General features: G+C 36.8%; 1 protein-coding gene across 1 annotated transcript in view; it reads left to right on the top strand.

The window, feature by feature from the left end:
- Window positions 1-12,878, top strand: part of IMPG2 (interphotoreceptor matrix proteoglycan 2) — a 71,325-nt gene that overhangs the window by 1,777 nt on the left and 56,670 nt on the right. Inside the window, exon 3 of the mRNA XM_008702024.2 lies at window positions 10,263-10,429. Within this exon, the coding sequence (XP_008700246.1) occupies window positions 10,263-10,429 (167 nt within the window). The remainder of the gene's footprint in view (window positions 1-10,262; window positions 10,430-12,878) is intronic.

The raw sequence follows: 12,878 nt of genomic DNA, 5'->3' as shown, positions 1-12,878 counted from the left end.
ATTAAATGGTAGTAAAATCAGACTTGCTCATTTATGTATTTATTCAACAAAAGTTTATTGGCTACTTATATTGTCCATGCCCTGGGCTATATGGAGCTTCAGTCTAAGCTGCTACTTTATCTTCTCCTTTTTACCTTTCTCCATCTTGTCCTTCTCCTTCCTCCTCCTCCCTCACCAAAGCAAGTGTTTTTTATTTATTTTTTCAAAGCAAGTTTTTTAAAAGTTTTTATTTAAAGTCCAGTCAGTCAGCATACAGTGCATTAGTTTCAAGTGTACCATTTAAGTGATTCAGCACTTACATACAGCACCTGGTGCTCATCAGAACAAGTGCCTTCCTTAATCCCCATCACCTATTCAACCCATCATCCCCCCCCCCCTTCCCCTCCAGCAACCCTCAGTTTGTTCTTGCTAGCTAAGTGTCTGTTTCTTGGTAGGCCTCTCTTTTTTTTAACATATGCTCATTTGTTTTGTTTCTTAAATTCCACATATGAATGAAATCATATGGTGTTTTTCTTTGTCTGACTGACTGACTTTGCTTAGCATTATACTATCTAAGCAAGTGTTTTTAAAATAAAAAAATTAGGGGCACCTCGGTGGCGCAGTTGTTAAGCGTCTGCCTTTGGCTCAGGGCGTGATCCCGCGTTATGGGATTGAGCCCCACATCAGGCTCCTCTGCTAGGAGCCTGCTTCTTCCTCTCCCACTCCCCCTGCTTGTGTTCCCTCTCTCGCTGGCTGTCTCTATCTCTGTCAAATAAATAAATAAAATCTTTAAAAAAAAAATCTTTAAAAAAAATAAAATAAAAGAATTAATACCAGATATTACATATATTTGTATATTTGATTTTTTTTGTTGTGGTTTATTAAAGTGGCACTCTATTAGCACCTTTTTTAAAGGTGTATTTATTTAAAGGGTATTTATATCTCTTGATTGTATTTTGGGACTATCAAACATTACTAAGCAATAAGATTTCATTTTACTTTAAAAATTTTTTTTAAAGGTTTTATTTATTCATTTGATATATATAGAGAGAGAGCACAAGTAGAGGGAGGGGGAGAAGCAGGCTGCCCCCCGGAGCAGGGAGCCAGACGTTGGGGTAGATCCCAGGACCCTGGGATCTTGACTTGAGCTGAAAGAAGACGCTTAAACAGCTGAGCCACTCAGGCGCCCCTCCTTTTGCTTTTTTAATGGAAATCCATTGACTGTGGCTTTTGTGTATGGGGCATGTGCCAGAAGTGGCAAATTCTAAAGAGAGTGGGAAGAGAATAAAGGACTAAAGATGAATGAGAATGACAGTTTATAACTTATCAAAATATGATTTCTACTACCTGGATTTTTACTTTTAAAATAAATAGATCAGAATATCTAGATAGCTGCTGGCTAAATAGTGGAGAGGAAATAACTATTTAAGAAATGTGGTTATGGGGATGCCTGGGTGGCTCAGTCAGTTAAGCATCTGCCTTTGGCTCAGGTCCTGATCCTGGGGCCCTGTGGTCGAGTCCCACATTGGGCTCCTTGCTCAGCGGGAAGTCTGCTTCTCCCTCTGCCTGCTGCTCCCCCTGCTAGTGTGTGTGCACTCTCTTTCTCTCTCTGACAAATAAATAAAATCTTGAAAAAAGAAACGTGGTTATATCAAGTCAGGAAATAACAATTGTTGGTGAGGATGTGGAGGAAGGAGAACCTCTTACATTGCTGGTGGGAATGCAAGCTGGTGCAGCCTCTCTGGAAAAGAGTATGGAGGTTCCTCAAAAAGTTAAAAATAGAACTACCCTAGGAGCCAGCATTTGCACTACTAGGTATTTACTCAAAGGATACAAACATAGTGATCCAAAGGGGGATCTGCACCCCAATGTTTATAGCAGCAATGTCCCCAATAGCCAAACTATGGAAAACAGGTAAAGATTGTGTGTGTATACACACACACACACACATATCTACACACACACACACACACACACACATATCTACACACACATGCACACACACACATATATCTACACACACACACACACACAACGGAATATTATTCAGCCATCAAAAAATGAAATCTTAACATTTGCAACAATGTATATGGAACTAGAGGGTATTATGTTGAGTAAAATAAGTCAACCAGAGAAAGACAATTATCATATGATTTCACTCATATGTGGAATTTAAGAAATAAAGGACTGTAGAGGAAGGGAGGGGAAAAATAAAACAAGACGAAATCAGGGAGGGAGAGGGGGGTGCCTGGATGGCTCAGTCTTTAAGCATCTGCCTTTGGCTCAGGGCGTGATCCCAGAGTCCTGGGATCGAGCCTCGCATCGGGCTCCCTGCCTTGCTGGGAGCCTGCTTCTTCCTCTCCCACTCCCCCTGCTTGTGTTCCCTTTTCCGCTGACTGTCTCTCTCTCTCTGTCAAATAAATAAATAAAATTAAAAAAAAAAAAAAGGGAGACAAAGCGTGAAAGAATCATAGGAAACAAACTGAGGGTTGCTGGCGGGGAGGTGGGTAGGGGGATGGGGTAACTGGGTGATGGGCATTAAGGAAAGCATGTGAGTAGTGAGCACTGGGTGTTATATGCAACTGATGAATCACTGAACTCTACCTCTGAAACTAATAATACACTATATGTTAACTAATTGAATTTAAATAAAGTAAAATAAAAGAATAGGAACAGATCAGCAAAAAAAAAAATGTGGTTATATCTTTTCTTTCCTCTTGTGTTTATAAATTCAAGAGATACTATTGAGAAAGAAGCCAATAAAAAGAAAGCATTCCTAAGTAATTCATTTTAAAATACAGATGCTATGAATGGGATCATTGGAAAGGGACCTCCCAGAGCTAAAAGTGTCGGCACAAACACATCAAGATGGTAACAGTGTTGTTATAGCTGTTACCGTCATTTGTAAAGAGTAAATATGTTTTTGAAAATTAGAAAAATTAATATTTCAGCATAGATTTTATAGACATAATTAGATTATGCCTTTGGAACCAAATGTTTGGAAATTAGAGGGAGAGATCCATTCAATGTCCAACCAAGGGTCTTAGCTCTTTTTACCAAGCTAATTCAGTCTAATGGTTTGCCCAATTTTTCCTTCATAGAGGATCTGGCTTTAGTTGCTAATTGGTGTAACAAATTTGAAAAATAACTTCATTTAAGCAAGAAGCAATGCACTTAACCTAATGATTTGTAAAATTAAACAGATATTTAGGGTACTTGGAATTGAATGCAGTTAGTAGTATCCTCCCACTTAAAAAGTTACATTTGTAGCTGGACTTTTAAAGTATAGCTTTATTAATGTATACTTTGATGGATTATAAGCTGCAATTTAAATTATACTATTTGATTAGTTTTGACAAATGTATTTACCCTTAAAAATCATCATGCAGTTAAGATAATGAATTTATCAGTCACCTCCAAACATTTTCTCATTTGCCTTTGTAATCTCTCCCTCCCTTAGCACTTCCCTTTAGTCTGGTACTGAGGCAACCTCTAATCTGGTTTTTATCACTATAAATTGTTTGCATTTTCTACACTTTTATATATAAATGTAATCACAATATGTACGCTTTTTTACCTGGCTTCTTTTGCTCAGTGTATTTATTTAGAAGCTCATCTATGATTTTTTTTGTGTATCAGTAGTTTGTTACCTTTTATTATTGAGTATTCTATTTTGGGGATATATCACATTTTGGGATATTTGGGTTGCTTTCAGTTATTGGTGATTATAACGAAAGCTGTTATGAACATTGGTGTTTAAGTTTTTGTGTGAACATATGCTTTCTTTCTATTGGTTAATTAGTAGTGGAATGGCTGGGCCTCATGATAGGTGTATTTTTAACTTTTTGTGAAGTTGCTAAACTGTTTTCCAATGTGGCTGTACCACATGCAATGTATTAGAATTCCAGTTTTTCCACATTCTTGCAATACTTGGTATGGTCAGTCTTTTTTAACTGTAACCATTCTATTGAATAAGAAGTAATATCTTATTGTGGTTTTAATATGCATTTTTTTAATGGCTAATGGCTAATGATGTTGAGCACCTTTTTCGTGTGCTCATTCACCATTTGTATATCATTTTTGGTGAAGAGTTTATTCAAATATTTTGCTCATTAAAAAAATGATTGGGTCATTTGTCTTATAGAATTGTAAGAGTTCTTAATGTATTCTAAATACAAATTCTTTGTCAGATAGATGTTTTGTATACATTTTCACCCAATGTGTGGCTTTTTATTTTCTTAATAATGTCTTTTGAGGGACAAAAATTTTATATTTTGATGCAGTCCAATTTATCTTTTTTTTTTTTTTTTTGGATCATGCTTGCCTTTGGTGTTATAGCTAAGTTTGCCTAACCCAAAGTGACAAGTATTTTCTCCTATATTTTCTTTTGGAAATTTTATAGTTTTATGTTTTACATTTAGGTCTGTGATCTACTTTGAGTTAATTTTTATATATGGTGTATATGGATCAAAGGTAAATTTTTGCGTATGCTTAGCGAATTGTTCCAGCACCACTTATTAAAAAGATAATCCTGGGGGTGCCTGGGTGGCTCAGTCAGTTAGGCATCTGACTCTTGATTTAAGCTCAGGTCATGATCTCAGGGTCATGGGATTGAGTCCCCTCTGGCTCCGTGCTGGGCATGGAGTCTGCTTGAGATACTCTCTCTCCCTCTCCCTCTCCCTCTGCCCATCCCCCTGCTCGTGTGCTCTCTCTATATATAAATAAATAAAATCTTAAAAAAAAGATTATCCTTTCTTGCCTTTGCAACCTTTGTTGGAAATTAGTCTTCTGTATATGGTGGGTCTACTTCTTCACTCTTTATTCTCTTCCACTGATCTCTTTGTTTTCATGCTAATACCATACTGTCTTGATTACAATAAGTCTTTAATAGGGAAAGTTCTTCACCTTTGTTCTTCTTTTTTCAGATTTGCTTGGTTGTGCTAGGTCCTTTGTTTTTCATGTAAATATTAGAATCAGCTTGTTAACTTATACAAAAATGGCTGCTGGAATTTTGATTGGAATTGTGTTGAATCTGTTAGTCAATTTGGGAAGAATTGTCATCTTAACAATACTGAGTCTTCTGATCTATGAACGTGATACATCCCTCCATTTATTTAGGTCTTCTTCAGTTTCTCTTGGCAGTGTTTTATGATTTTCAGTGTATAGGTCTTACACGTCTTTTAATCAGATTTATCTATTTTACTTTTTTTCATGCCATTGTTAATGTTATTTTAATTTCTAATTGTTCATTGCTAGTATATAGGCATACAACTGCTTTTTGTATATTGACCTTTTATTCTGTAGCTTGCTAAATTCACTTATTAGTTCTAGTAGTTTTTTTGTGTATTCCTTAAGGTTTTCTACATAGATAGTTATTTTATTTGCAAATAAAGATAATTTTACTTTTCATCTTCCAGTTTATATGCCTTTTATTTCTTGCCTTATTGCACCAAGTTGTTCCATATGCTTTGGGCACCATGATTTTGAGAGGAAAATGCCCTAAAAAAAGACTTTGTTCCATACTGGATTTCTATGTGCTGGATAATACACACAGCCTGAGCCTTAGTAACAGGATTAAAGACAGATTAAGTTCAGGCATTTCTTTCTTCAGAATATTGTCGTCACATTTTGCCTTCCTCCAGCAGTTTGCAGGGCAGGTTTTCTCTGCCACAAGAGAGGCATTCGTAGATCACCTATCGTCTCAAAAATCTTCAACAGTCACTAAAGGCTTATGAAAATTGTTTGACAAGGATGGGGCTTCAGAACAGGTCTACTTCTAGGCCATAGTGAAGTATGTGGCAATTGTCTCTGGTGGAGTTTTGCCCTTCTTAGTACCTCTTTCCCAGGGATCATGCTGATTTTACTCTTTTCTCAATTGGCTGCAGTGTTCTATCTAGGTTTTCCCTCTCTGAGCTGCATGATGGCTCCCGGCTCCCCTGCCAGCCCCCGCAATTCTCCTCCTCTATTAAAATATACGTGTTCTGAATTTTGTATTCCATGTTAGTTAACTGGACGCTCTTGTCAGGTAGCTCCCAACTGGAAAGCCATTGGATAAATTAAGGATGTATTACCTTTCTGGACAGAATTACTTTTTCAATTTTATTGAGACATAATTCACATACCATACAATTCATCCATTTAATGTATAGAATTCAGTGGTTTTCTAGTATATTCACAGAAATGTGCAACCATTATCACACTAAGTTTAAGAACATTTCATCACCTCAAAAAGAAACCTCATAGACTTTAGTCATCACTGTCTTATCCCTCTATTTCCCCTATCTCTCTCCCCAGGCCTAAGCAACCACGAATCTGCTTTTTATTTTTATAGAGTTATCTATTATGAATATGTCAGATAAATGAGATAATATAGTATGTGGTCTTTTGTGACTGGCTTTCACTTTGCATAATGTTTTCAACATTCATTCATGTTGTAGCATGCATCAGTAGTTTATTTTTTTATGGCCAAATAATAATATTTTCTTATATGGATATACCACATTTCGTTTATCCATTTGTCAGTTGTTGGACATTTGAGTTGTTTTCAATTATTTGGGTGTGTATACCTAGGAGTAGAATTTCTGGGTTATATGGTAACTATGTTTAACGTATGAGGAACTGCCAGATACTACTTTCTAAAGTAGCTGTACCATCTTAAATTCCGAGCAGTGGTGTGTGAGATTCTGATTTCTCTACATCTTTGCTAGCACTATGATATTCTTTATAAAAAAAATCACAGCCATCTTAGTAGGTGTGAAATGGTATCCCCTGCTTTTGATTTGCATTTCTTTAATGATTAGTAACATTGAACATCTTTTTATTTGGTTTTTGGTCATTTGAATATCTTCTTTCAAAGAATATCTTTGGATCCTTCCCTATTTTTCAGTTTTTAAAAAAAATTATTGAGTTGTAACAGTTCTTTATGTATTCTAGATACAAGTTTCTTATCAGATAAATGATTTGAAAGTATTTTTTCTCATTCTGTGGGTTGTCTTTTCACTTTCTTGATAGTGTCTTCCATGCAGTAAAGTTTTCGATTTTGATAAAGTCCAGTTTATCTGTTTATTCTTTTTCAAAATTGTTTTGGTTATTCTAGATTCATTGTAATTCCATATGAATTTTAGAATTAGTTTGTCAATTTCTATAAAGAAGTCAATCAGTGTTCAGATAGGATTGCATTTGATCTGTAGATCAATTTGGAGATACTACCATCTTGACACTGGTAATGATTCATGTGTGGATGCTTTAATTTGCATTTCTCTGAAGATGAATGATAGCACTTTTTCATATATATATATCTTTTGTAAAGTGTTTGTTCCAGTCTTTTACATGTTTTAAAAATTGGAGTGTTTGCCTTTTTATTAGAGAGTTGTAGAAATTCTTTATCCTAAATACCAGTTCTGTGTCAGATATATGTATTTTGAATATTTTCTGCCAGAAGTGTGGCTTGCCTATCCATTTTTTATTACTAGTATCTTTGATGAGTAGTTGTTAGTTTTAATAAATTCTAATTTCATTTTTTTTTCTGGTTGTTGCTTTCTGTGTCCTGTCTCTAAAATTTTTGCCTGTCCTCAAGTTATACAGATATTCTTCTGTATTTTCTTTTAGGACTTTCATAATATTAGCTTTCATATTTCAAATTATTTTTTGTGTATATTGTAAATAAGTTATTGAGATTTGTTTTTTCTTTCTTTATAGATACATAGTTATTCAGTCTTATATTTTTTATATTTTCTTTGAATCACTTTTTTCATAACTAGACCTTATAGACATTCATTTTTTGTTTTTACCAACTCAGACTTTCACCTTTGCATTGTCTTCTGGTGGGCACTAAATTTTCATGTGGCAGTTTTAAAAAGCAAGGAAGAATTCTGAATCTACAGGTGGTCAACTCTATCTCAGTCAGCCTTGGCTGGATTCTTCTGTATGCTGTAGGATCAGAAGTTCTGAAGAGCAATTATAAGGATGCAGTTAGTTCACTGAAAGAGAAAACTAAGTTTGCAACCAAAGGTTCATTTTAACCCTGAAAAATCACTTGATAGAGAAACTTTAAATATTCATATATTTTCCTCTCTGTTAGAGCTGAAGGCTTGTTTTTTGGCTTAGACTATCTTCTTCCATCAAACAACTGTAAGACAACCAGAATCCAATATGATGATAACATTGATAGTCATGTAGCACTAAGGAGTTTATAAAATACTCTCACAGGTAGGTAGGTAAGACAGTAATGATTCACCCAGTTAAATAAGAGAGATGAGTACGCTGAAACATTGGATGGCTAGCTAAGTTACCCGTGGTTGGAAAGCTAGTACATGGTGAGGCTAGGGCTAGAATTTAGTTAGATCTTCTGACTCTGTGAATTCAGGGGCTCCACCTCAATATATTACTGGATAAGCATTTAGTTTTCTTGAAATGAAAAATAATGGTGCTGATCTCTGTCCTTTTGCACCCATCTCTCTCCCTCAGCGCTCTGTTCCTCTTCCCTCCTATCTCCGTCTACCTGTTGTCCACAGTGTCTGGCATTTGGCCAATGGAATGGTTGCAGGATAGCAGTACACTTAGTACTACACAAAATGTGCAGACAGCCTGTTTAGCATCCTTTCAGATTTGATCCTTTGGAATAATTTAGCAGATATAGATTGAATTAGTTTTTACTTTAATATAGCAGTATATTTCCCCGGAATATCATGTTTTTTTTTTTTAGTTCCCCTATCTTCAAAAAATTTCTTTTGAGTGTAATTGACACACAATGTTACATTAGTTTCAGGTGTACAACATAGTGATTTGACAAGTTTCTACATTATGCTGTGCTCACCAGAAGTGTAGCTACCATCTGTTACCGTACAATGCTATTACAATACCATTGGCTGGATTCCTTATACTGTTCCTTTTATTCCTGTGACTTACTTATCCCATACCTGGACCCTGTGTCTCTCACTCCCCTTCACCCATTTTGTTCATCCCCACCCCTCTGGCAACCACCAGTTTATTCTCTACTCTTTCCTTTTTTTTTTTTTCTTTTCAGTTAATAGATTTTAATTTTTAGAGAAGTTTCATTCAGGTTTACAGAAAAATTGAGCGGAAAGTCCAGAGAGTTACCTATACTGTCACTCTTCCACACACACATTTTACCCTTTCATTAGTATTTTGTGTTAGTATGGTACATTTGTTACAACTGATGAGCCAATATTGATACATCATTCTTTTTTTTTTTTTAATTTTATTTATTTATTTGAGAGAGAGAGAGACAGAGATGGTGAGAGAGAGCACAAGCAGGAAGGAGAGAGAAAAATGGGCTCAGCAGGGAGCCCAATGCAGGGCTCTATCCCAGGACCCTGAGATCATGACCTGAGCTGAAGGCAGACACTTAACCCACTGAGCCACCCATCATTGACGCATCATTCTTAATGAAGCTCGTGGTTTATGTGGAGTTCAGTCAGTGTGTTGTATAGTCTATGGGTTTTGAGAAATGTATAATGACATGTATCCAATATTACAGTTTCCTACACAGTGGCTTCCTTGACCTAAAAAAACGACTGTGCTCTATTTCTTCATCTCTCACTCCTCCCAACCCCTGGAAACCACTGATCTCTTTTACAATTTTCATAGTTTTGCCTTTTCCAGAATGTCATATCATTGGAATCATATGGTATGTAGCTTTTTCAGATTGGCTTCCTTTACTTGACAATATGCTTTTAAGTCTTTACTGTGTCTTTTCATAGCTTGAAACCCTATTTCTTTTTATCACTGAATAATATTCTATCATACCGGTGTATCATAGTTTGTTTATTCTTTCACCTATTGAAGTATTCTCAACAGCCGTTCCACTTTTATAAAACATAAACATGGATTTTTTTTTTTAAAGATTTTATTTATTTATTTGACAGAGAGAGACAGCCAGCGAGAGAGGGAACACAAGCAGGGGGGATGGGAGAGGAAGAAGCAGGCTCTCAGCCGAGGAGCCTGATGTGGGGCTAGATGCTTAACCACTGCGCTACCCAGGCGCCCCTGTTTTGTTTTTTGAGAGATGGGAAAACTGTCCTGCCTATTAGGAAGTGAATCAATTCACCTCTGAAAGGGAGAGGACTAGGGAGTACACATTCTCTTCATATCTGAAAAGTTTAAACGGCACATACATCAACAGAAGAGCTTTGACTGAGAATCATTCCCAGCTCCTCCAGAAAGGACACTCTGGTCTTGGGAATCTGAATAAATAGGTTCATGATCATTGCGAGAATTTCAAAGTGCATTAACTTTCCATAAAATACTTCTCTGTTTTCCAGTGTGTCAGGAAGCTGTCTGGGAAGCCTTCAGGACATTTTGGGATCGACTTCCTGGGCGTGAGGAATATCGTTACTGGATGAATTTGTGTGAGGATGGAGTCACAACTATATTTGACATGGGCACGAATTTTAGTCAGTCTGTGGAACACAGAAGTGTAATTATGAAGGTAAGAGTACTAACAAGGGGGGCGCCCGGGTGGCTCAGTCGTTAAGCGTCTGCCTTCGGCTCAGGGCGTGATCCCGGCGTTCTGGGATCGAGCCCCACATCAGGCTCCTCCGCTATGAGCCTGCTTCTTCCTCTCCCATTCCCCCTGCTTGTGTTCCCTCTCTCGCTGGCTGTCTCTCTCTCTGTCAAATAAATAAATAAAAATCTTTAAAAAAAAAAAAAAAGAGTACTAACAAGGGAGGAATTGCCAGACCATTGTAGGTTAAAGCCTCAAGGTAGAAAGGGCAAATGCCAAATCCCTGCATTACTTTTTGTTGTTGAATTAGGCTATGTGAGTGAGGGGGCAGCCTAGTCTTCATATCCCTAGCTCTGGCTATTATAATAAACATTGTTAACCCCATAAGAGGTTTATTTTTAAATCAAAAAGATTTTATTTACTTATTTGAGAGAGAGTGAGCGAGAGAGAGCACAAGCCAGGGGAGGGGGCAGAGGAGGAGGGTGGAGCAGTGTCCCCGCTGAGCAGGGAGCCTGATGTGGGACTCGATCCCAGGACCCCAGGATTCATGACCTGAGGGGAAGGCAGATGCTTAACTGACTGAGCCACCCAGATGCCCCAATTCTGTCACATTTTTAAAAAAGATTTTTATTTATTTATTTGAGAGAGAAAGTTTTCTGTCACATTTTTAACTGTTCAATATTAGTAATTATGAGAAAAGCTACAGGTTATATAGTGTATACCATGTTCGAGGCCACATACTCAGCCCATTAAAATGTTATATTTAATAAACAACAACCCTACAAGCAGGTACAAATAGCCCCAATTTATAGATAAGGGCATTAAGCATCAGAGTTATTCCTTATTCTAGATTACAAAACCAGATGGGCTGGAGCTTAAATTCAAACCCACTTCTCTTTTTAAAGAAGTTTATGTTTTTATACCCATTTACCATTGGGCATCCCTTCTCAGTCATTGCCACTTTTGCAAAGTGCTAAATTTGGTAATATAGAATATTGCTAAATTTGCTAATATGGAATAGCTATTCAGTGAAAAAAAATACACATACACATATCTACACACACACACACATTTACATTTATGTCAGTGTCATCTATCTCAATTGTGTCCATAACATAGGATCAGCAGACAGAACAGCAAATACATATGCTATAGAGTTAGTATTATCATACAACAGCTTCTTGTGATGTTACATTGGAAGGTATTTTTCACAAGTGGAACTTGTAGGAAGGTAAGATTAGAATGCATTGGAAGTATACATTCAATGACTATTTAGTACAACATGCAGACAAAGGGGGTGATATGTCACCTGCACTGAGTCTTAAATAACAAGTATGAGTTAGGTGAATGAGGAGGAGTTTCGGAGGAACAGTCCAGGCAGAGGGGACAGCATAAGCCAAGTGTTTGTAGGGAATGACTTGGGCTAATATACCAGAAGAGTAGATTAGAAGTGATAGGAGATCAGACTGGAAGAGTAGTTAACTCTGGTTGCTAGGAAATCATTAAGAGGTTGTAAGTAAGTGAGTCACGGGCTGATTGGACAGTTTTGAATTTTAAAAAGGTCATTATGGTTTCTATACACCGTGGGGTGGATTAGAGGGATCAGGGAGACTAGTTACTACTCCATGCCTGAGGAATTGAGAGTCCTAACTCGACATGAGATACAGAAAGGAAGCCTGAGCGGTACAAATAGGGAAAAAGATTAGCAGGACTCTGTGATAGGTTGGATGGGGGTGGGAGAAGTTGAGGGAATGGCCCGGAAACCTCCCTGTTTCTAGTTTAAATGGGATTCTAGTTGGGATCGAGCTAGAACAAAAACTCAGGCAGAGAAGCAGTTTTGTAGATGCAGGGGGGTGATTGAGTTCACTTTTGAATGTGTTTTAAGTCACTTGTGAAATGTGAACTGCCTGGCATTTGGGTATGAAGCCAAGGAGAGTGGTCAGGGTTATAAATATAGCTTGTAGGAGTCACCAGGCTTGAAGTAGTAGTTGAAAGCATTTAGAGTGGCTGAGATTATTCTAGGAGAGTTTGTAGAGTAAGAAGAGCAGTGAGTTATTCATGAATATCATGAGAGTTATTTAGAATAATAGTTTCTCCATTTTACAGACGAGAAATTGAAGGATTTTGGGTTTTGCCTCCATTATCAAGCAAGAGAAAATGGGACTTGAAACTAGGTCTTCTAAGTTAGTGTTCTTTTCATTATATTGGTCTCAAAATAAAATCACTGATTTAGAGGAAACTTAGGAACAATTTGCTTTGGAATGCCCTAGAGGAATAATCCAATTATTGGTACAACATATCTTTTTTGTCTGAATTCTGGAGAAACAGATTTGGCATTTATTTAATCCACATGTTTATATTCTTCTGGCATAAGAGTTTCTATAAATATGTTAGATCACATGAAACTTTGATTCTAAGTCCATGGAAGGTTAAA

The sequence above is a fragment of the Ursus maritimus genome, unplaced genomic scaffold (assembly GCF_017311325.1).
Source record: "Ursus maritimus isolate PB19 unplaced genomic scaffold, ASM1731132v1 scaffold_4, whole genome shotgun sequence".
Lineage (NCBI taxonomy): Eukaryota > Metazoa > Chordata > Mammalia > Carnivora > Ursidae > Ursus > Ursus maritimus.
Note: the sequence above shows the minus strand (reverse complement) of the source record. Positions and strands in the feature narration are given on the sequence as shown.